The 23,572-nt window shown below is 41.2% G+C and overlaps 1 protein-coding gene across 1 annotated transcript in view; it reads left to right on the top strand.

Moving 5' to 3' along the window:
- Positions 1 to 20,324, top strand: part of LOC132380899 (uncharacterized) — a 179,259-nt gene extending 158,935 nt beyond the window's left edge. Inside the window, 5 exon segments of the mRNA XM_059949817.1 lie at positions 8,607 to 8,927; positions 12,860 to 13,180; positions 15,222 to 15,258; positions 18,836 to 18,926; positions 19,116 to 20,324. Coding sequence (XP_059805800.1) covers positions 8,607 to 8,927; positions 12,860 to 13,180; positions 15,222 to 15,258; positions 18,836 to 18,926; positions 19,116 to 19,166 — 821 coding nt within the window. The 3' untranslated portion in view covers positions 19,167 to 20,324.
- Positions 20,325 to 23,572: the final 3,248 nt, after the last annotated feature.

Consider the following 23,572-nt stretch of genomic DNA (forward strand, 5'->3'; position numbering starts at 1 on the left):
TGGGTCCCCAAAGATACTTTGGGCCCACGTCTGTCACTGTAAATGTCCTGAATAGTGGGCAGTTCACATCCATCGATGCGCTGGTCTGTCCACACCATTCTCTACTGAGTCCTGAGATTGAGTGAAGTACAGTTCACATCTGCAGCAGTGATGCAGCCAGTCAGGATGCTCTCAGTTGTGCCCCTGTAGAAAGTCCTTAGGATTTGGGGTCTCATGCCAAACTTCTTCAACCGTCTGAATTGAAAGAGGTCCTGTTGTGCATTTTTCACCACACAGCTGGTCCTCGGTGATGTGTATACTGAGGAACTTAGAGCCGTTAACCCTCTCAGCCCCAAATCCATTGATGACAATAGGGGTGAGCCTGTCTCCGTTTCTCCTATAGTCCACAACCAGCTCCTTTGTTTTTGTGACATTGAATGAGAGGTTGTTTTCTTGACAAGGTGATGACTTCTTCTCAGTTGACCGCCTTGTTATTATTTGAGATAAGGCCAGTCAATGTAATGACATTGGCGAATTTAATTAGCAGATTGGAGCTGTGGGTCCAAAAGCCAAGAGTCATCCAAATAAATCTTTCTGAACTTCCTTCAATCAGTATATCCGTCCTTAAACTGGATGAATAAAATTACACAGACTACTCCAGGCACGGTCTCAACAACACTGCCTGCAGTGCAACAGGAATTCAGTCTATCAAAACTCCAAACCTCTTGCAATAAAGAACTGTACACCATTTGCTTTCCTTGAAAACAATGATCCAAAAACTTTATTTTCTATTTGTTCAGTAGACACCTGGATGTTTTTTTTCACTCATTTGCAGTTTTTTTTTTAATGTACTGTAGATAACAGTCTGTTTTTAGGTTCCTTATTTTGAGGTTCATAACCTCATACTGTCCCAATGACCATGTTTTGGCCCCACATTCATCTATCTATACACATTTGGAGAGCCCTGATATCATCATCAACCCACACTTTTTTTATGTCATTGGCAATGTAATGGTTACTTGAAAACAAACCAAAAACTTAGGGAGTCAAGGACTCTAAGCTGTATGATGCATTTCCAAATAACTGTGTTCCAAGTCGAAGAAAGTACTTTGATTCTTTATTTTGAAAACAGTAAAACAAATGATCTTGTACAGTGATATTCAAAATTAGCATAACCGAATCAGGAAAGTTATGAATTAGTGGTAAAAAAATATATATATTATCACCAGTTCACTCCCCCTCAGCTAAACTGAACTAACTAACTAGGTCAAAGCCTGAATACCAGTCTGTCTCTACCACACCACAACCCTCCGGATGTATTACCAGAACCCATAATAACCTCACAAAATACAATAGCGTCAGACAGAAAACCGGTTCATGGTTCCTGCAGTCAAAGTTGGACATCTGACAATCTGCCTTCTCTTCAAGTTATTTAAGTAAATCTTGAGGACCAAGAAGGAAACTTTCAAATGTGGAAACTTAAAGCAGTTCACAATATGCATCTTCTGAGCGTGAATAAGATCCATTTATTTTGACTCTTTTTATTGATTCAATAGTTGGTTTTTAATCCATGCTAACACACCTCTCCAAGTATCATGAAGGCTAATAAATGCCTCAAAGATAATTTAACCTTCCCGAAACCATTTTGACTTCATTTGATTTGATTAATCTGCGTTAAATCACTGAATATTAATTCCTTAATTACAGACTCCAGCATTTTGCCAAGAACACATGTTAAGCTGGTGGGAATCTGACACTTTTTGTCTTTCTGCCTTGGAGTCATGGAGTTTTACAGCACTGAGGAGGGCCTTTTGGCCCAACTTGCCGATCAAATTGTCTACTTGAGCTATTCCTGTTGCTCCACATTTCACGTGCATGACCAGAAATCTTTCCAATCAATTTATCTATCCAAACATTTTTTAAATGTTGTGTTCTATTGCTTCTGGTAGTTTGTTCCATACACCACCCTCTGTGAAAAAGTTGTCGTTCAGATTCATTTTAAATCCATTCCCTTCTACTTTAAAACTGTGTACTCTTATTTCAGACTCCCGTATATTGGGAAAAATGACTCTGATCTGGTAGTAGTCAGCCATCGATCCCAGGGCATCATGAGTTTGCCCCTCTGGTGGACTGTGTCCTCTCCATGACACAAGCCTGGGCAGCAAGATTTGAAGAACCAGCTGTTGTCCATGCAGCGAGTTCCCCCTCTCCATGTCACTGATGTCGTCAAAAGGAAGGACAAATGCCAATATAGCTTGGCACCAGTGTCATCGCAGAGGTTGCCCGAGTAAAGTTGTAAACAACATCAAATAGTCTTAGTAATCCTGGCTTCAGATTTTTTCCTCATAGTTTACTCCCGAAACCTTTCCCGTGGGCGGGTATGGCCTCAAGGCAGCAGAGGTTTAAAATCAGTTTTCCTTCTAAGCAGACTGCCGACCAAGGCTGACGAGCCCCACCTGCCAAAAGTAACTGGTTTTGAGGCACCAGTGGGCCGCCTGTGCCCCGTCTCTTTTCAATAGAAACAGTTCCACTTGCCTAGTAGCTAAGCCACACTTGAGGGCCAAGAGGTGGACTTTGTTATCAGAGGCTGTTAGAGACATACACCATTTGGAGCACTTTATAGTTAATGAGATCTTATCGCCACTTCCACCTCCATCTATGACAAGCTTAGCATGACCACTTTAATAAGTCTCTGTAAGGTCATTCCTCTGCCTTGAACACTCAAAGGAAAAAGGCCCCGGCCTATCTGGTCCATCTTTCTACATCAAAACCTTCCAGTCTCTGTAACATCCTTGTGAATTGTTTCTGCATCTTTTCTAACTTAGTTGCACCCTGTGTACAGCAGGTCGCAGAACTACACACCCTATTCCAAGTGCTGTCACACCAGGCTCCTGTAAACAGTAAAATGACATCATAACTCCTGTAGTCATTTCCTCGAAGAATGACTGTAAGCAAACTGAACATCACCTTCACCACCCAGTCTCTGTGTCTTCATTTCCAGGGAATTATGCATTTGTACTACCAGGTCCCTGTGTTGTACAACATTTTCACAGAGGAACCAGTCATCACATGCAAAACTGGATTAGTGATAGGAATCAGAAAGTCGTGCTGGAGGGTTGTTTTTCATCCTGGAGGCCTGTGAGCAGTGGTGTGCTGCCGTGATCACTGCTGGGGCCACTGTTGCTTGTTATCTATGTTAACAATTTGGATAAGAAGTTATCAGGCAGGTTAGTAATTAGTAGGTGAAATGAAAATTATGAAGAAACTTTTCTAACATCAGTTTTTTTCAACAGGAAAAGTAGGCTGGGTAATGGATGGGGAATTTAACCTCGGCAGTAGTGAAGTGTTACTTTTCAGCTAGGACAGGGTTACACAGTAAATGGCTGGGATTGCGGAGTGTTGTAAAAACAATCAGACCTAAGTGTCAAAAGTATAAAGCTCTTCAAAAGTGGTGACAGAGTTAAATATGGTGTGAAACAGCCATTTGGCATACTTGCCTTAATTGTTTAGAGGATAGAGAAAGATAGTTAGGAGATCATAGTTACAGGTGTACAAGTTATTGGTGGGACTACAATTGGAGAATTGTGTGCAGATCTGGTCTCCAAGCTGCAGGGAGGATGCCCTTGAGCTGGAAAGATAACAAAAAGGTGTTACCAGGGCTGGAATTGTTGAGTTAGTAGGAGAGGCTGGATAGGCTGAGTTTTTTCCTATGAAGGGTAGGCTGCTGAGGGTTTGAGCTTATTGAGGAATAGATATTCATGAGGGGAATTGATAATGTGAACTTTCACAGTATTGTGTTCAGTAGTGGTTTGGTCTAAAGGTAGAGGAAGAGAGGGGAAGGATATAACAAGAGCATAAGGAGAATGTTTGTCACACAGAGGGTAGTGGGTATATGGAACGAGTTGTTCGAGGAAGTGGTAGAAGTGGGTACAGTAAAAATTAATAAAAGATTTCTATGCCAGCACGTATATAGAAAAGGGAAATGGGACTAATACAACCAGGTACACAAGCTCAGGCTGTTCAATGTGAATGAGTTGAGCTGAAGGGCCTGTTCCCATACTGTATAACTCTCTGATGCTCAATGACATTTGTCTGACCAATATTAGAACAGGAACAGAAGAGATTCTGCGGATGCTGGACAACAAGAGCAACATATACAAAATGGTGGAGGAATCAGCAGGTCAGGCAGGATCTATGGAACAAAATCAACAGTTGATGTTTCAGGCTGAGACCCTCATCAGAAATGTCAACAGTTTATTCATTTCCATAGATACTGCCAGACCTGATGAGTGTGAGTTGCTTCAGATCCAAAGGACACAGTTTCAGACATGATGAGGGGTCTGTTTCTGAAGTTTATCAACTTGCTTGAACACAGTCAAGCAAACTTGTCTGAACACATGCATACACACATACACACACACACACACACACATACACACACACACACACACACACACACACACACACACATACACACAACACACACACACACACATATACACAACACACACACACACACACACACATACACACACACACACACACACATACACACACACACACACACATACACACACACACACACACACACACACACACATACACACACACACACACACACACACACACACACACATACACACAACACACACACACATACACAACACACACACACACACACACACATACACACACACACACACACATACACACACACACACACACACACACATACACACAACACACACAATACACACACACACATACACACAACACACACACACACACACATATACACAACACACACACACACACACACACACACACACACATACACACACACACACACACATACACACAACACACAATATCTGGGATCTTTGTGGACTTTTCAGAGGCAGCATAATCTGACATAATTGAAAGTTCAACACTGCCGCTCTCCCTCAGTACTGCAGTGGAAGGTCAGCCCTGGGTTTCTGCTCAGGACTCTGGAGTGGGAAGTGAACCCACAATGTTCTGACACAGGGGAGAGAGCACTGACACAGTAACAGCACTGACTGCACTTCACATCAAAATCATTGGCTGTGGTGTCATGGACCACATGCTGGACGTGACCTGGACCTGTTTTCATCATCAAGTTCCAAAATATTTTTGCATTACATTGCTCTTTTTCTCTTAAATCTGAAAATGCCTTCCTCAGTTTCAGGTGTATTGTGGGCAGAGGAATCTGTAAGAGGAGTTGTGGGAAGAGTGATCACAATCGATTGTCACTATAAAGCAATGATCTGCTCACAGACAAAGTACTGGTGCCATAGATGGATTCAACAATATTCAATTTTAGTGGAAACAAATGGGCAACACAGACAGAGTGACAATCAATATTAAATAGCAATATTAAACTTTCAATTACCCTAGAACATATCGGCCTTTCAAAAGTCCAGAGAGATCCCAGCTGCTTCACTTGTGATGCGCGCGTGTGTGTGTGTGTTTTGACAAGTTTATCAACTTCACAGAGAAACCCCTCATGATGTCTGAAACTGTACCCTTTGGATCTGAAGCAAATTTTAAATATTGTACCTATCAAATATTTCTATGTGTAGTTAGAAGGTGATGCAACAGTGGTCATTAGTACTTTAGTGCTGGAAAACGATGTGTGATTTCAATAATTGTTGGGATACAATGAGTGCTTAAAACCAATTTATTATATCTGGAATTATAAAATGATGTATCAATAATAATATTGACAAACCACATATCAATAATGATAATTTTCAACTATCAGACTGTCAAAATCCCATCTGGATCAGAAAGGTCTTTGGGGACAGAAATCTCTCATCCCTCCCCACTCTGGTTTACCTTTGACTCCAGACCTAGTAATGTTCTTTACTAATTGCCCCACTGGAATAGCCCAGGAAATACACTGATTTCAAGACAATAACATTGGTTGTCATACCTGCAAAGTGAAATCAGATTCCAGCAATGGTAAACCTGATCTTCCTGCTCAACAACCTCAGGGGATTTCTCCACATGGACATATTCTCCCCCCCCCCCCCCCAGCTGGCTCCACACTGTTCCTCTTTTCTCCTTATCTGCTCCCGCTCTCACCCACCTTCAAATTCCATCCATTTTCCTCTCCATCCCTCCTCAGCTACAACTACCTTGTGGACCCAGTTTCACATCTGCCCCTCTCCTGCTTATATTCTCTCGCTGTCCACTCACACTTGATGCAGAGTCTCGACCCAAACCATTGACATTTCCCCTCCCTTTGACGAATGCAGTTTGACCCACTGAATTCCTCCAGGAGTTACTCTGAACTCCAGTCTCTGATACTTTTAATGTCTATAGGTTTTTAAGCACTGTTGTGGAAACAGTGTATGAACCCCAGTCCAACACTGATGATATTGTCCAGTGCTGTCTGTAACTCACCAGGTAGGAAACCAATCAGGAGAATCAATGTCCACAGCATTTTATTCACAGAGACACAGCCAGGACCTGTCTGCCCTCAGGGAGAAATGAATGAAATAAAAATAAAGAAGAAGGCAGCAGGAAATTTGATCAAAAAAGAACAACAGTGACACAATTGGTGTGTGGTATGTGACAATCTGTAAACAAAAGTTACAACAAAATACAAGCCCTTCGACCCACAAAGCTGTGCTGAACATGTACTGACTTTAAAAATTACCTCAGCATACTAATAGCCCTCTATTTTTCTAAGTTCCATGGACCTATCCAGGAGTCTCTTAAAATACCCTAATGCGTCCATCTCCACCACCGTTGCCGGCAGCCCATTCCACGCACTCACCATTCTCTGCATAAAATACTTGCCCCTGACATCTCCTCTGTACCTACTTCCAAACACCTTAAAACTGTGCTGTCTCGTGATAGTCATTTCAGTCCTGGGAAAAGGTCTCTGCCTATCCACAAGATTAATGCCTCTCATCATCTTATACAGTCTATCAGGTCACCTCTCATCTTCCGTCGCTCAAAGGTGAAAACGCCAAGTTCTCTCAACCTATTATCATAAGGAATGATCACCAATCCAGGCAACATCCTTGTAGCTCTCCTCTGAACTCTTTCTATGGTTTTCACATGCTTCCTGTAGTGAGGTGACCAAAACAAGCACAGTACTCCAAGTAGGGTCTGACCAGTGTCCTATATAGCTGTAACGTTATCTCTCGGCTCTTGAACTCAATCCACTGATACCACTGATCCTCCACACTACAAAGAGTTTTACCATTAATACTATATTCTGCCATCATATTTGACCTACCAAAATAAACCACCTCACACTTATCTGGGTTGAACTCTATCTGACAATTCTCAGCCTAGTTTTACATCCTATCAACATCCTTTTGTAACCTCTGACAGCCCTCCACATTATCCACAACACCCCTAACGTTTGTGTCATCAACAAATTTACTAACCTAAACCTCCGCTTCCTCATCCAGGTCATTCATAAAAATCATGAAGCGAAAGGGTCCCAGAACAGATCCCTGAGGCACACAACTGTTCACCAACTTCCATGCAGAATATGACCTGTCTATAACCACACTTTGCCCTCTGTGTGCAAGCATTTCTGGACCCATAAAGCAAGGTCCCTTTGGATCACATGCCTCCTTACTTTCTCTTTAAGCCTTGCATGGGATACCTTGCTGAAATCCATATACACTACATCTACTGCTCTACCTTCATCAATATATTTAGACATGTCCTCAAAAATTTCAGTTAGGTTTGCAAAGCACAACGTACCTTTGACAAAGCCATGCTGACTATTCCTAATCTTATGATGCCTCTCCAACTGTTCATAAATCTTGCCTCTCAGGATCTTCTCCATCGAATTACCAACCAGTGAAGTAAGACTCACTGGTCTATAATTTCCTGGGCTATCTCTACTCCCTTTCTTGAATAAGGGAACAACATCTGCAACCTTCCAATCCACTGGAACCTCTCCTGTCCCCATAGATGATGCAAAGATCATTGCCAGAGGCTCAGCAATCTCCTCCCTCACTTCCCACAGTAGACTAGGTTATAACTCGTCCAGTCCTGGTGACTTATATAAATTGATGCTTTCCAAAAGCTCCAGCACATCCTTTTTCTTAATATCTACATGCTCAAGCATTTCAGTCCACTGTAAGTCATCCCTACAATGGCCAAGATCCTCTTCGGTAGTGAATACTGAAGCAAAGTATTCATTAAGTACCTTCGCTCCCTCCTCCGGTTCCATTCACACTTTTCCACTGTCACACTTGATTGGTTCCCTGCTGCTCACATACTTGTAGAATTCCTTGGGGTTTTCCTTAATCCTGCTCGCCGAGGCCTCCTCATAGCCCCTTCTGGCTCTCCTAATTTTATTCTTAAACTTCTTCCTGCTAGCCTTATAATTTTCTAGATCTCTATCATTACGTAGTCTTTTGAACTCTTGATAAGCTTTTCTTTTCTTCATGACTGGATTTTCAAATGCCTTTGTAAACCACAGTACCTGTGTTCTACCATCCTTTCCGTCTTGGAACGTTCCTGTGATATTTGCATTAATGACCAGGTGAAAATTTATAACTAATAAAGTGGCAGAAGAATGTTTCATTTTCAAACGTTCATTCAGTGTCTGAATGTTTAATTGTTTCCTGCAGAACCTGTGTCTGTTCCTGTGCTTCAATATCTATCACCAGCAAATGTCTCACGTCTCGGGGGCTCAGTGTCAGTTTCCTGTGAGTCCTTCCAGGGATCCCTTCCCATTCAGTACAGATGGTATGAACAAACCTCATCTGGGCATCCAAAGATCTCAGATACCGATGAACTGACTCTACGTTGTCAATCCTTCAACCACACACACCATCAATATTACTGCAGAGCCTCGAATTGGTTTGGAGCAAGATCCAGTGCAGTGGTTAATGTGACAGTCTTCAACAACAGTGAGATCTGCAGTTACGTGACAGAAATCAATGGCACCAGTAAGTTCTAATTTCAAGGGAGGATATATTTGAATATTTATTTTTGTTACTCTGTTACTGCTGCTCTTATACTTTTAGTGAGAGTAAGGAATTTCTTTGCATTTGTATAAGCTGCACATTGCAGCCTCTGTGAGGTATATATGAAGTGCAGTGAACAGTTAAGTCTGGCACTTCCTCCAGGAAGAAGTAGATCATCTCAAACGTAGTTGTGCTTGCATGTCCAGACAAATTCAGAACATTCCTTTCATACTTTTCTCTATGGTTTGAGAAGACTAGAATAGGTATTGAGATATGAGACAGTGACACTCTCATAAAAGCAAAAGAAACAATTATAAAATTGCAAATATTGGTTGGATTGACAGAAATTTGGCAATGTCAGGGGCACACTTGAGTGTAGATGCTATTACTAAGGAGAAGGTGCTTGGGAAGCTGAGGGATCTGCAGGTAGATGAATCATTTGGACCAGATTGTCTATAACTCAAGTGTAAAGAGGGTTTCTTCTTTTTGTTAACTAGCAGGAATGCTAACTTACTGATAATGAGAATGGTATTCCTTTGTAAACCAAATGGGGATTAATGTTCTTTCTTCTGAGTCTGTAAGCTTTTGTTGACGGGCTTTTGGGCAGATCGGCGCGAAGGGGTCGAGAGAGAGGACGCAATGCTGTAAGCTGGGCGAGGATCGGACCCCAAAGGGGGGTCCGAAGCCGGGAGGTACTCCGAGGAGGGGGGATGAAGCTAGATGTGCTTGGTTGACCACTCGGAGGATCCTGAGCTGCAAGTCGAGGAGTTCGGAGGGGATCGAATGGTGGCCAGAAGACTTCAGAAATTGAGCTCCAACGGTTGTGCACGAAGTGGTTTGGACTTTGATAAGTTTGGCACCTTTTCTTTATTTTTTTTCTCTTCATATATACTGTATCATTATTAATCACTTAGTTATAGTAACTTTTATAAATTGTACTCATTTAATCGCTTATGGTGTACTGTCTGTTGTTGGGCGAGGCGGGGACATCACACAGCATCCACACCAGCTGATTACAAAGTTTGGCGGGGCCGAAGGCTGCTCCCCCTAGACGAAATGAGCTGAGCGAGCCTGAGGTGACCCAGGGGGTTACACAAGGTTCTGAAATAGTTATATAAAGAAATTGTGGAGGCATTAGTGTTGACCTTTCAAGAATAATTAGATTCTGGAATGTTCAAAGGACTGGAAAATTGGAAATATCAGCCCACTCTTTAAGAAAGGAGGGAGGCAAAAAGCAGGAAATTGCTGACCAGTTAGCATGACATCAGTGGTTGGGAAGGTGTTGGAGTCCATTATTATGAACAAGATTTTGGGGTACTTGGATGTATATGATCAAATATGGTTCTCTTATGGGGAAATCTCACCTGAAAAATCAGCCTCAGACTGCAAGGACATCCTTTTGTTTTATTTCTTTCCCGATAGAGTACTGGGTACGTCCTTCTAGCCCTTTGGGCCACAGCACCACGACAAACCCATTAAGTGTAACTTAATCACTGGGCAATCTGCAAAGACCAATTCACCTGATCAGTCTGTCTTTGGACTATGGGAAGAAACAGGACCACCTTGGAGGTCACACCACACATTCCATATGGAGGATGTACAGACTCCATACATTTAGAACAGAGATAAAGAAGAACTTGCCAGACTGTGTTGAATCTGTGGAATTCAATGTCATATGTGGCTTTTGAGGCCAAGTCACTGGGTATAATTAAAGTGTAGCTCAATAGTTTATTGTTTAGGAAAGGCATCGAAGATTATGAGGAGAAATCAGGAGAATGGAATTGAATGGGATAATAAATCAGCCTTGATAGAATAGTGGAGCAGACTGTATGGGCCAAAAGGCCTAATTCTCCTTCTACGTCTTACATTCTCATTGTCTTTGGTCGTCTCTAGCTGTGACTACCTGAGCCGCCCAGGTAAATTACTAAATGCTGAAACTGAGTTTCTGGTTGTTGAATAAAAACCCTCACTCACTTTGAGATGTGAGCAGGGAATCAATTACTTCTATTTGTGTCTATGTACGATGTGAACTAGCCTGCTGTAGTTCATGATTCTAACATGGAAATAAACCTTAAAATCCCTTTTAAACACTAAAGGAATGCTAGTCCAAGGCGAGGGACAGGCCAGTGTTCAGCTTGCTGCACCCCGAGGTTTATTGGCCTTTATGGTGAACTGAGGCTGTGGCTTGAAATTATCAGGCTCCTGAATTGGTTAGAATGATGATTGGCTTCTTGCCTGTGGCCTCAGTATTATGAATTTTAGTTCCACGTGTTATTTGCTTTCTTTGATTTGCTTTTTTTTCTGCATATTGTGTGTATGACAGTCCTTTTCCAATGGGTTCTGTTGTTTTTTTTTGTTTTATGGTTGCCAGGAAGGAGGTGAATCTATGCAATGAAATAGAATTCTGAATTAAACCTTTCAAAAGTGTGGTCCAGTTTAGAGAGGATGCTGCAGAGAGTTACAGATTATGGAAACAGGAGCTTCACCCCAAATTGTCCATGCTGACCTCAGTGTCTTCCTGAGCTTCACACATTTCCCTGCAATTGGCCTCTATCCTTCTAAAACTTCTCTGTACATGAACTTGTCCAAATGTATTTTAAATAGTGTATTTGTACCCATGTCTCACACTTCCTCTGGCAGCCTTTTCCATGCACGCACTGCTCTGTGTGGAAAACACTGCTGCTCCAGTCTATCTGAGAATTTCTCCACAGTCCTTAAGCCGAGGGGCTCTAGTTTTTGACTCCACTACCCTGGAATAAAGACTGTGATTATCCACAATACCTTTCCCAACAAAATAAAGTAACACAATAAAATCCATGTAAAACTACACACAACAAAGACTGACAAAAAACCAGTATGCAAAAGATGACAAATTGTGCAAAGAATAAAAACGAACTATTGACGAATCTTGTGGCTTGGGCCCCAAGACTCCAGCACCTTTCACCTGATGGAGGTACTGAGAAGAGAGGGAGAGGGGTCAAAAGTAAGCAGGCACGACAGGCTCTGGTGGGGGGAAATTGCTGACACTGAGTAATGGGGCTGAACACCAGCTCATTTTCCAAATCCCTTCATAAACTTTTTCCACTGTCCACTGCACTACAGTGTCAACCATAATATAGAAATCAAACCATTTGCATTTTCATTCCAAATTATTAATATTGATGACAAATTTGCTCCACTACCACAATCTGACTCTTTCCACCAAGCCTATTCAGTATCCACCCAGCTAGCTTACCAAGAGAACTCACATTACAGATCAGTCTACCTTGCAAGGTATGGTCATAAGCCTTTCTAAACTCAACTACTAAATTACAAGATCCTGTCCTTATCTGTTCCTTTGATCATCTCTCAAAGAAAACTCAGTCAAATATTTTTGAGAGAAGAATTCTCATGCATAAAATCGTGTTCACTATCCAAAATCAGATCTTGCCTTGGCAAATACAGGTAGATCCTGTTTCACACAATCACTTCCAGTTAAGTCACCCACCACTGATCTTTTGCTCTCCAGCCTAAAATGGGATTGAATCAGTAATCTATTGACTCAGAAATGTGGAAACTCTCTGAGACATTCATGGGCAGTGACAATGATGACTCCAATCAAATAAAAATCATTACTTGTGAAGAGCTGTGAGCACGTGATGAGGGACGATGCTGCTGTCTTCTCAGTCCATGTGGAATTCAATTGTACCAATAGACAGTGTAGCAGATTCCATAGAATACAGTGACAATTTTAAAAGAAATACCTTTATTAATACGATTGCATTTCTTACCTTTTCTGTCAGATCCAGTGTGATAATGATTTTGTTCTCCTTTACACCTTTGTACAGTAAATGAAATGAAATAATCTAGAATCTTGTATCTCCCTGTGTTGATCTGATTTCACCTGTGCATTTTCTGAGAAACTTCTCCCTCAGTTTCAGGTGCTTTATGGGCAGAAGATAAAGTAAGAGGAGTTGTGGGAAGAGCGGTCACAATCGATTGTCACTATGCACTAATGTACCGTTCACACACAAAGTACTTGTGCCGCATGTGGGATCAGCAGTGCACATCGTTAGTGAATACAAATGGCCAAAATGAGCAGTATGGAAGAATGACAATTAGAGATAACACAACCGAGGGATTATTTACTGTTACTATGGAGAATCTTGTCTCTAATGATACAGGGCATTACAGATGTGGAATTACAACATCCGGCAAGCATCCAGTGTTTGATGTGCATCTGCAAGTATCTGACGGTAGGTTACTCATTGACTGACTTGATGTCTCCACTGAAAGGTCTGATTCATATTTTCCTGGGAAGAGTCAGGAATATCTGGAAGCTCCTCAGCAATACAGAGCCCTGCAGCAAGTGGACAAGGATAAATAAACCCCTCTCATGTTGCTGTCACCCAGTGTAGGGTCTGACCCACTGATAGAACACCAATTTCCAGTGAAAGCTCAGCATATTTTCCCGCCTCTGAACTCCAGGAAATGTCACCCTGTCAGAGGAGGAGCTGTTCGCTATCCTGAGGCACATCGGTGTGGATTGATCCCCAGGGCCTGCTAAGGTGTTCCCTTGGACCTCATGGGAGACACGTGCAGAAAATACCTGGGCCCTGACAAACATATTTAAACTATTCTTAGCAACAGGAGAGGTACCAGAGGATCAGAGAGTAGCCAATGTTGTTCTGCTATTTAACAAAGGCTTTAAGCATAAATTAGGAAATTGTAGGGCAGTGAATCTCACATCAGTTGCTGGAAAGTTACTGGAATGTATTCTAAGTGACCGGATAGACATATCGTATTTGGAGGGACATGGGCTGATTAAGAATAGTCAGCATGGCTTCGTGTGTGGTAGTACATATCTAATCAAACTTACAGATTTCATCGTGGAGATTACCAGGAAAGTGGATAAAGGGAAGACAGTGAATGTTGTTTATGTAGACTTTTACAAGGCATTTACCCTCTCGTAAACATCCCCATCTTTTCCACAGGGTTGCAAACAGACCTATCCAAAGTTTTATGAAGCTACAAAATGCCTTGTCAGCTTTAGTCTCCAACATCAATTGAATTGAATCTGTTCTTTATATCCTTCACAAATATGAGGAGTAAAAACATTTATGTTGCGTCTCCATCTGAAAGTGCAATATGCAATTTATAGTCATTTGTAGCAAATAGTATGTGCAAAAGAACAGTCAGTATAGCATAGACATACAATTGTATCAGCATGAATTCATCAGTCTAGTGGCCTGGTGGAAGAAGCTGTCCCAGAGACTGTTGGTCCTGGTTTTAATGCTGCGGTACCGTTTCTGGGATGGAAGCAGGTGGAACCTGTTTTTAGGTTCCTTACATTGAGATTCATAACCTCATATTGTCCCATTCACCATGTTTTGGCTCCACATTCATCAACATATACAGTTGGGAAGCCCTGAAGTCATCATCAACCCACACTTTTTTATGTCATTTGCAATGTAGTGGTTACTTTAAAGCAAAACAAAAACTCAAGAGAGGTGGGACTCGATACTGTATGATGCATTTCAAAATAACTGTATTCCAAGAAATTACTTTGATCCTTTTATTATGAAGATTCACGAGGGGAATTGACAATGTGAAAGTTCACAGTATTATCTTCTATAGTCGTTTGGTCTAAAGGTAGAGGAAGAGAGGGGAAGGATATAACAAGAGCCTTTGGGCATGTTTTTCACACAGAGGATAGTGGGTATATGGAATGAGTTGCTCAATGAAGTGGTAGAAGTGGGTACAGTAAAAATGAATAAAAGATTTCTATACCAGCACATATACAGAAAAGGGAAATGGGACTAATACAACCAGGTGGAATTAGCTCAGGCAGGTCAGTGTGTCTGAGTTGTGCAGAAGGGCCTGTTCCCGTACTGTATAACTCTCTGATGCTCAATGACATTTGTCTGACCAATATGAGAACAGGAACAGAAGAGATTCTGCAGATGCTGGACAACAAGAGCAACATATACAAAATGGTGGAGGAAATCAGCAGGTCAGGCAGCATCAATGAATCAAATCAACAGTTGATGTTTCAGGCAGAGACCCTCATCAGAAATGTCAACTGTTTATTCATTTCCGTACATACTGCCAGACCTGATGAGTTCCCTCAGCATTTTCTAATAAACTAGAGCAGCTTTGCCACTGAGAACAGAAACATGATCCTGTTGTATGACTCTCTGACATTTGTCTGCCAAATATGACATCATGCACTCTTGCTTGACCCCATTCGGAAAACACATCCACGTGAGACTGACTTTTTATGCCTTGCCTCAACAGGACGTGAATATTCATTTCCAACAGTGTCATCTGCAAGGTAAATCACTTGATTCAGTTTTGCACAATGGTACAATGTTCTCACTGCTAAATCTATGTTTGGCCCTTTCTGATATTATGCTGTCTGTTCTCTGAGACCAAGCAGTCTGAGTCTTCTCCCTTCTTCTTGCACACTTCATCTCTATGAAGAGCCATTCAACATTGCTTTTTTTTTCCCAATGCATTAATTTGTTTCATACCTACATCATTATAAATCACAATAACATACCTTTTATTGTTTTTACACATTCTTGCTTTTTGTGCATGCTCTGGTTGATTGATCCTGCGGTTGTTTCAATTTGCAAATTCACTTATTGGCTTTTGGATTTGTTATGAAATTCATTGAACTTAATTCCTCCATCCCAACATAAACACCAGTCCAGTAATAATGAGTTGTTTTTTTTTCTGATCAACAATGTTTATCATTCTCAGTTCCATATTCATTCATTTATTTTGTGACATGTCGTATAATGTGGATGATCATGGTCTTTCCATGACTATGATTGTTTTGGCAAATTTTTCTACAGAAGTTGTTTACCATTAACCTCCTATGGGCAGTGTCTCTATAAGACAGGTTATCCCAGCCATTAACAATACACTTCAGGAATTGTCTGCCTGGCATCATTGGTCGCATAGCCAGCTGCTCATATGACCATCCAGCACCTGCTCCAATGGCTTCATGTCACCCACATCTGTAGAGCTGAGCAAATGCTACTCCTTGCCCAAGGGTGACCAGGAGACTAGCAAAGGGAAGCAGCACCTTAGATTGTGTGTTGTATAATAACCCAGAACTTATTCGGGATTTTAATGTAAAGGAAGCCTTAGGAGGCAGTGATCATAATATGATTGAATTCATACTGCAATCTGAGAGGAAGAAGCATAACTCATATGTATCAGTATCGCAATGGAAAAAGTGAATTACAGAGGCATGAGAGAAGAGTTTGTGCAGATGGATTGGAGGAGGATACCGGCAGGGATGAAAGCAGAGCAGAGATGGCTGAATTTTCACAAGGCAAAGGATAGATTTGCCCCACAGAGGAAGAAGTTATCAAATGGCAGGGGTAGGCAACTGTGGCTGACAAAGGAAATTAAGGACTGCATTAAAGCCATGGAAAGAACATATTAGGTAGCAAAGGTGAGAGGCTGGTTGGATGATTGGTGAGCCTTCAAGATCCAAAACAAGGAAACTAAAAAAGCTATAAGTGAAAAGATAAAATATGACGATAGACGGTTCAGTAATATAAAACAGGTTACCAAAAGTCTTTTCAGTTTTATAAATAATAAAAGGGAGGAGAGAGATGATATTGGATCACTGAAAAGTTATACTGGTAAGCTAGTAATGGGGGGCAAAGAAATGGCAAATGAACTTCATCAGTACTTTGCATCTGTCTTCATTATGGAAGATACTAGCAGTGTGCCAGTGGTCCATGAGTGTTAGGGAGCAAAGAAGGTTCCATTGCTATTAGGAAAGGATAAAGGTGCGAGGCAAACTCAAAAGTCGTATCATGGATAAGACACCTTGACCAGATGGACTACATCCCACAGTTCTGAGAGAGGTTGCTGAAGAGATAAAGGATTCATTGGTCATGATCGTTCAAGAATCATTTGATCCTGGCATGGTCCCAGAGGAATGTAAAGTTGCAACAGTCACTCCACTCTTTAAGAAAGGAGGAATGCAAATGAAAGGAAATTATAGGCCAGTTAGCCTAAACTCAGTGGTTGAGAAAGTGTTGGAGTCTATTATTAAGGATGAGATTTCAAGGTGCTTAGAGACTAATGATAAAATAAGTCAAAGTCAACATGTTTTCTCTGAAGGGAAATCTTTCCTGGCAAATCTATTAGAGTTCTTACAGGAAGTAACAAGCAGGATGGAGAAAAGGGAGGCAGTGGATGTCATTTATTTGGACTTTCAAAGGCATTTGATGAGGTGCCACACATGAGGCTGCTTAACAGGATAAAATCCTATGGGTTTACAGTAAGGATTCTGGCATGGATAGCAGAATGGCTGACAGGCAAGAGGCAGCAAATGGGAATAAGAGGGGCCTTTTCTGGTTGGCTACCAGTGACCTGAGGTGTTCCTCAGGGGTCAGTATTGGACTGCAATTTTTCCACATTGTTTCTCAATGATTTAGATAATGGCGTTGATGGCTTTGTGGCAAAGTTTGCAGATGATCGAAAGATAGGTGCAGAGATAGGTGGTGCTGAGAAAGCAATGCAATTGCAGCAGGACTTAGACCAAATTGGAAGAATGGACAAAATGCGGCAGATGGAATACAGTGTTGGGAAATATATGATAATGTATTTTTTTAAAAAAGGAATAATAGTGCGCATCATAATCTACCTGGGGAGTAGTTTCAAAATTTCATAGCGGCGGAGGGACTTAGGAGACCTCGTGTAAGATTCCCAGAAGTTTAATTTACAGTATGAACCTGTGGTAAAGAAGGCAAATGCAATGTTGTCATTTCTTTTAAGGAGAATAGAATATAAAATAAAGGAGATAATGTTGAGTGTTTATAAGACTCTGATCAGGCTGCACTTGGAATATTGTCTACAGTTTTGTTTCCGATATCTCAGAAAGAATATGTTGTCTTTGGAGAGAATCCAGAGGAGGTTCATGAGGATGATTCCTGGGATAAAAGACTTAACATAGGAAGAGCCTCTGTTCCTTTGGGCCTGTACTAAATGGAATTTAGAAGAAAGCGTGGGGATTTCATGAAACCTACAAAATGCAGAAAGGAATTGATCGGGTGGATATGGAGTTGATGTTTCCTATTGTGGGGGTATAGAGGGCACAGCCTCAAAATTGAGGTCTGACCCTTTAGAACAGAGATAAAGAGGAAATTTATAGCCAGAGACCAAAATCTGTGGAATACACAACCATGGATCGCGGTGAAGGTCAAGTCTGTGTGTATATTTAAGGTGGAAGTTTATCGTTTCCTCTTCACTCAGGACATCAAAGGATATGGCGAGAAGGCAGGTGTATGGAGCTGAGTGGGATCTGGGATCTGCCGTGACAAAATCGATGGGATGAGTGGTCTCATTCTGCTCCTTTGTCTTAGGGTCTTACACCTCCTTTGGCAGAGATGTATTTCCATCCCACAACTCAATATTAATCATTCTAATTTGTCCGCATTATTTCATGTCCCTTCTCCCTTTCACCATCAGTCACACGTAATTTATTATCTGTCAGATCTATCCACCTGGACTCTATCACAGTCTTCCTTATGGGAGTGTCCACTTCCTTCAATTGTATCTCTTTATCATCGTCGCACCTCCGCATTTCACTATATCCTTCTCTTCCTTTCCAAAATTTATTTTCACTTTGCAAATTCAGATTTGCAGTCTTCATTTTTCTGCAGCCATGTTCTAGTACTTAGATCTGTAACTGATCATCAGAGGTTATTTTCTTTCTTTCTCTCTGTCGGATAATATCTTAGCCTCCTGTTTCAACCCCTGGCTCAGCTGCTTTACCTCACTCCACTCCACTGAGATTACAGTTGAAACAGGAGGCAAATGTTTCAAACACAAAGCCACCTCATTTCCTCGTACTGATTCTATACCTCTTCCCCTTTGCCCAGTTTCATGATGTGGAAGGTGGGTCGTTGGCTGCTCCTCACTCTCCTGATGATGAGCACGATTTCAGTCATGTGGGTCACAAGGGAAACTAAGGTAGGCTTATGGAATCGCTTTTAGATATACTGATCATGATATAACTCAGCTTTGACATGCTCTCTTGTGTGTATCATACTTCATGTCAATGTTTGGAATGCTTGCTTCAGATGGAATTTCATAATGAGTGAAATAAAGCAGAGATCCCATTGTTGGAGTATCTGATGGGTTGACCATTGCCTTTTGCAGAGACGTGATGAATCTGATCCTCACTGCATGGTGGTCCAGGAGGTAAAGTGAAGACTCCCAGATTACACTGACTGTGCTGGAATTTTGCATCAAGATCAAATGTTACTTTTTCTGCCCACTTTGCAGTGTGAGAATTCAACTGTTGACTCCATGAAGACAAAAAAATAACAAGACAATGTCATCATCCTTCCAGGCAGTGACTTTGACTTTTGAATTCCTTCTCCAACATGTTACCCACGATTATATCAATATTACAGCAGTTTACCCAAACCCAGCAAAAATTTTAAACCTTATATAACTGTGAACTGATTAATAGCGTTTGAAACTGTTAAACTTTGTTCTATAGATACAAATGCCTGCAGATGTTGTTTATGCTAATAACCAATGAATGATAATGAATTAAAATGCTTCTTCATAAACTGATATTATCAGTTTATGTTCTGATCTGAAGTGCATTCATGGGAAATAGATCACATTCAAGCTCTTAGACTTCCCTTTGCTGTCAACAGTTGTGAATCTTCAGTAAAGTGAAACAGTTAATCACTCATTCTGACATTCAATCAGAACAATTTTATGAAGCATCAGCTTTACTTTTATCTCTTCAGAAGCTGTCTGACCTACTGGGTAATTCTATTATTCACATGTAAAGTGGGGTTTCATATTTTTCTTTGTTACTGTTTTTGTTAATCAAAATGGTTTCTTTGTTTGTTAAAAGTAGGAATGCATCTTTGTTTTGAAAGAGTGCTGGAAGCTTGTTTGGGTTAAAACTTACTGATAAGGAGAATTGTATTCCTGTGTAAACCAATTGGGATTAATGTTGTTCTTTCTTCTGAGTCTGTAAGCTATTGCTGGCGGGCATTTTGGGGAGATCGGCGTGAGGAGGTGAGCGAGAGAGGACATGATGCTGTAAACTGGGCAAGGAATGGACCCCAAGTGGGAGTCCAAGGCCAGGAGGTACCCCAAGGAGAGGAGACGAAAATAGATGTGTTTGCTTGACCACTTCAGATGGTCCTGAGCTGCGAGTCGAGGAGTTCAGAGGGAATCAAATGGTGGCCAGAAGACTTCAGTAATTGAGCTCCAACAGTTGTGCATGAAGTGGTTTGGACTTTGATAAGTTTGGCGCCTTTTCTTTATTTTCTTTTCCTTCATATGTACTGTATCGTTATTAATCACTTAGTTATAGTAACCTTTATAAATTGTACTCCTTTAATCGCATATGGTGTACTGTCTGTTTTTGGGCGAGGTAGGGACATCACACAGCATCCACACAAGCTGATTACAAAGTTTGGCGGGGCCAAAGTCTGCTCCCCCTAGATGAGAATGAGCTGAGCGAGCCTGAGGCGACCCAGGGGGTTACACACAGATTTCATTTCATGGTTGATGATTCAAATTTTATTGTCAATCAACCATCTTAAATGAATATGCATGAATACAGACAAAGGAAACAGCGTTACTCTGGGACCAAGGTACAAAACATAGTACCAACAGTCACACACAGCACTTAAGATATCAGTAAAATGCAGCCACGTTGATTGAAAATGCCACCATCTTATTTTATTTGTGTGTTCAGAAATACTGATCCATAGCACAGTGATTGCTGTGAAGAATTATTCAATGTGGGTACAATTGATGTCACTGTACAGGGGTGTTAAAGGACAAAGAGCAATAGAAAGTAATATAGGGAGCTGAATACAATGAGTGATGCACAACATGATGCATCTTGTATCAGTCAACAGGGTGTCAACTTCCAAACAGGAGATGTTGTGTATCTCAAAGCCAATCTGTGACTGTAACTCAAGATTGTACAATAATTCATCTTACTTTAAAATGAAAGAAGGAAAACAACATTGCTGTAATCATGAAGTTAGAAAATATAGATTACTCACGCTAATCAGGTACAAATGATCAGGTGACATAACATCCTTCACCTGATTTGTGAGAAAGTGATGCAATATGACCAGAGTCTGTTTTGAGTTCATAACCTCCTCGGGTCACGGTTATCTCATGAGTGTTGATTAGCCACAGATACTTCCAGATGCAGTTGCCCCACCGATGGATCCGGACTTGTTAAACCTGAGGTTTTCAATGCTCGTCAGGAAGGATTGCCTCAAGATGGAGCCTTACACTATCATTGGGCATTACAAAGCACTTCAGAGACACAGAGTGGTAAACATTGCAAGATTCCATTGTTCAGTTTACAGGATTGAGCTTTGGTTTGAGCAAATGTGATTAAAAAGCATTTTTACTCATTTCATTGAATTGTTGTAAGGTGTTGAAACTCTAATCCACCAGTGAAACACAGGATATGATTCATATCCACACATCTGTTCTCATCAGCACCGGGTACTGTGGTTTGCTGAGCAGTTTTCTGATGTGATGGGGCAATCAAGGAAGAGGATGGAAGAAGCTGTCTTTCTGGAGTACTCACTGCAGTATCTCCACATTGAGTTTCATAAGGAAAGTACAGAGGACAGAGGTTCCAGACAAAGACCTTTACTGGAAATAACCATCAAACAGCTAACAAGAGTGCCTGCCTGATTCAACAATGTTCATACGATGTGATGCACACAATTCATGCAGTCCCATGAATCTGTTGGGGGCATCTACTGTGGTCTCTTAAGAGTCTCCTAGGTAAGTAGATGGAACTTTGAAAAATAGAAGGCTAAGGGGAACCCTAGGTAATTTCTAAAGTGAGTACATGTTCAGCACAGCATTGTGGGACAAAGGGTCTGTATTGTTCTGTAGGTTTTCTATGTTTCTATATACAGTACCTCCTGTCGCCTCTTTATTATGTACCTCCTATACTTGATAAAGTGACTAAGAGCGTCTATTTGTGGTCTTCTGCTGCAAAAGCCGAACCATTTCAGGGTTTTATTTGTTGTGCATTTAGAGATGCTCTTCTTTTCACCACTGTCATAACACATGGCTGTTTGAATTACTGTCATATTGCTCTCAACTTGAACCAGTCTGCTCCTCTCCTCAGACTTCTCTCTTTAACAAGGAGTGTTTGTCATAGAACTGCTGCTCTGATGTTTTATTTTTTTGTTTTTTGCACCATTCTCTAAAAACTCTAGAAGCTTCTTTATGAAAATCCCAGGAGATCACCATTTTCTGAGATACTCAAACAGCCCTGCCTGGCATCAGTAATCATACCATGGTCAAAGTCAGTACAATCACATTTCTTCCCCATTCTGTTGTTAGGTCTGAGCAACTATTGAACATCTCAACCATGTCTGAATGCTTTTATGCTTTGAGTTACTGCCACATGACTGGTATGTTTTAAAGTTGCCTCGAAAACTGACACAGCCTTCAGAGGGAAAGGAGCCAAGTATTGCATGAAAATCCCCTTCTTCATCACACCTGTTTTCTGCTCTGCTCTTTCCTCAGAGGCAGGCTGCAGAAGAGGTTCACCCTCTTATTATCTAGATTCCAGCATATGATTTGTCCAAATGGAGAGTTTCCGCATTTTCACACTCTGACTCCATGACTCTACTTTGCAACAAGTGAAGAGCATTACCGAAGTTCAGAATACAAATTTTATGTAACTGTGTAGCAGCAGAATTGATATTTACCTTGTGACCACTCATGCGGACTGCCGATGATCCCATTTTTGAGGGGAATCCGTGACAGGAACAAGGATAGAGGGATCAGCAGGAGAAACCGGCCACATGGGGGAGGTTTAAATGCTTTAAGTGTGTATTGACTTATCCTCTAAACTTCAGCATTTAACTAATTTATCATTATTAACATGATTGTTCAATGTTTTAGGCTCTGAGACACTCTGATATAACCCTCTGTTTCGGTGAACAATTTCTCCAACAACTGCTACTTCTGTGGGTTTAATTTAAATCCCCAACACTGTTGAAAACATATGTGGGGAGGGGGAGCTATTCCACTCAAATCCAAAATAACACTCAATATACCCTCAACAGGAGTACTTGATAAATTAGCCACTGACTGTATGTTCGTGGTCTTCAAATGCTGAAGCCCATCCACTTCAATCTTCAATGTACTGTGCATTCAGAGACGTTCTTCTGCACACCACTGTTGTGTCACATGGTAATTTGAGATACTGTCTCCTTCCTGTCAACGTGAACCAGTCTGACCATTCTCCTCTGACTTCTCTCGACAACAAGGCGTTTTCACCCACAGAGCTGCCACTCACAAGATGTTTTGTTAATTTGCTTTTTTTTTGCATCATTCTCTGTAACTTTACAAAATGTAGTGTGTGCTAATCCCAGGAGATCACCTGTTTCTGAGATACTCAAACTACCCCATCTGGCACCTAAAATTATTCAACAGTCAAAGTCATTTAAATTACACTACTTGCCAATACTGATATTTGTTCAGAACAACAACTGAAACTTTTGATCATGTCCTTTCTCTTCCTCAGGTAACTTTTTGCCATGAAACTTTCCTCGATGACACATCACGGTTGACATTTTAACTCAGGCAAG

The sequence above is a fragment of the Hypanus sabinus genome, chromosome 25 (genome assembly GCF_030144855.1).
Source record: "Hypanus sabinus isolate sHypSab1 chromosome 25, sHypSab1.hap1, whole genome shotgun sequence".
Lineage (NCBI taxonomy): Eukaryota > Metazoa > Chordata > Chondrichthyes > Myliobatiformes > Dasyatidae > Hypanus > Hypanus sabinus.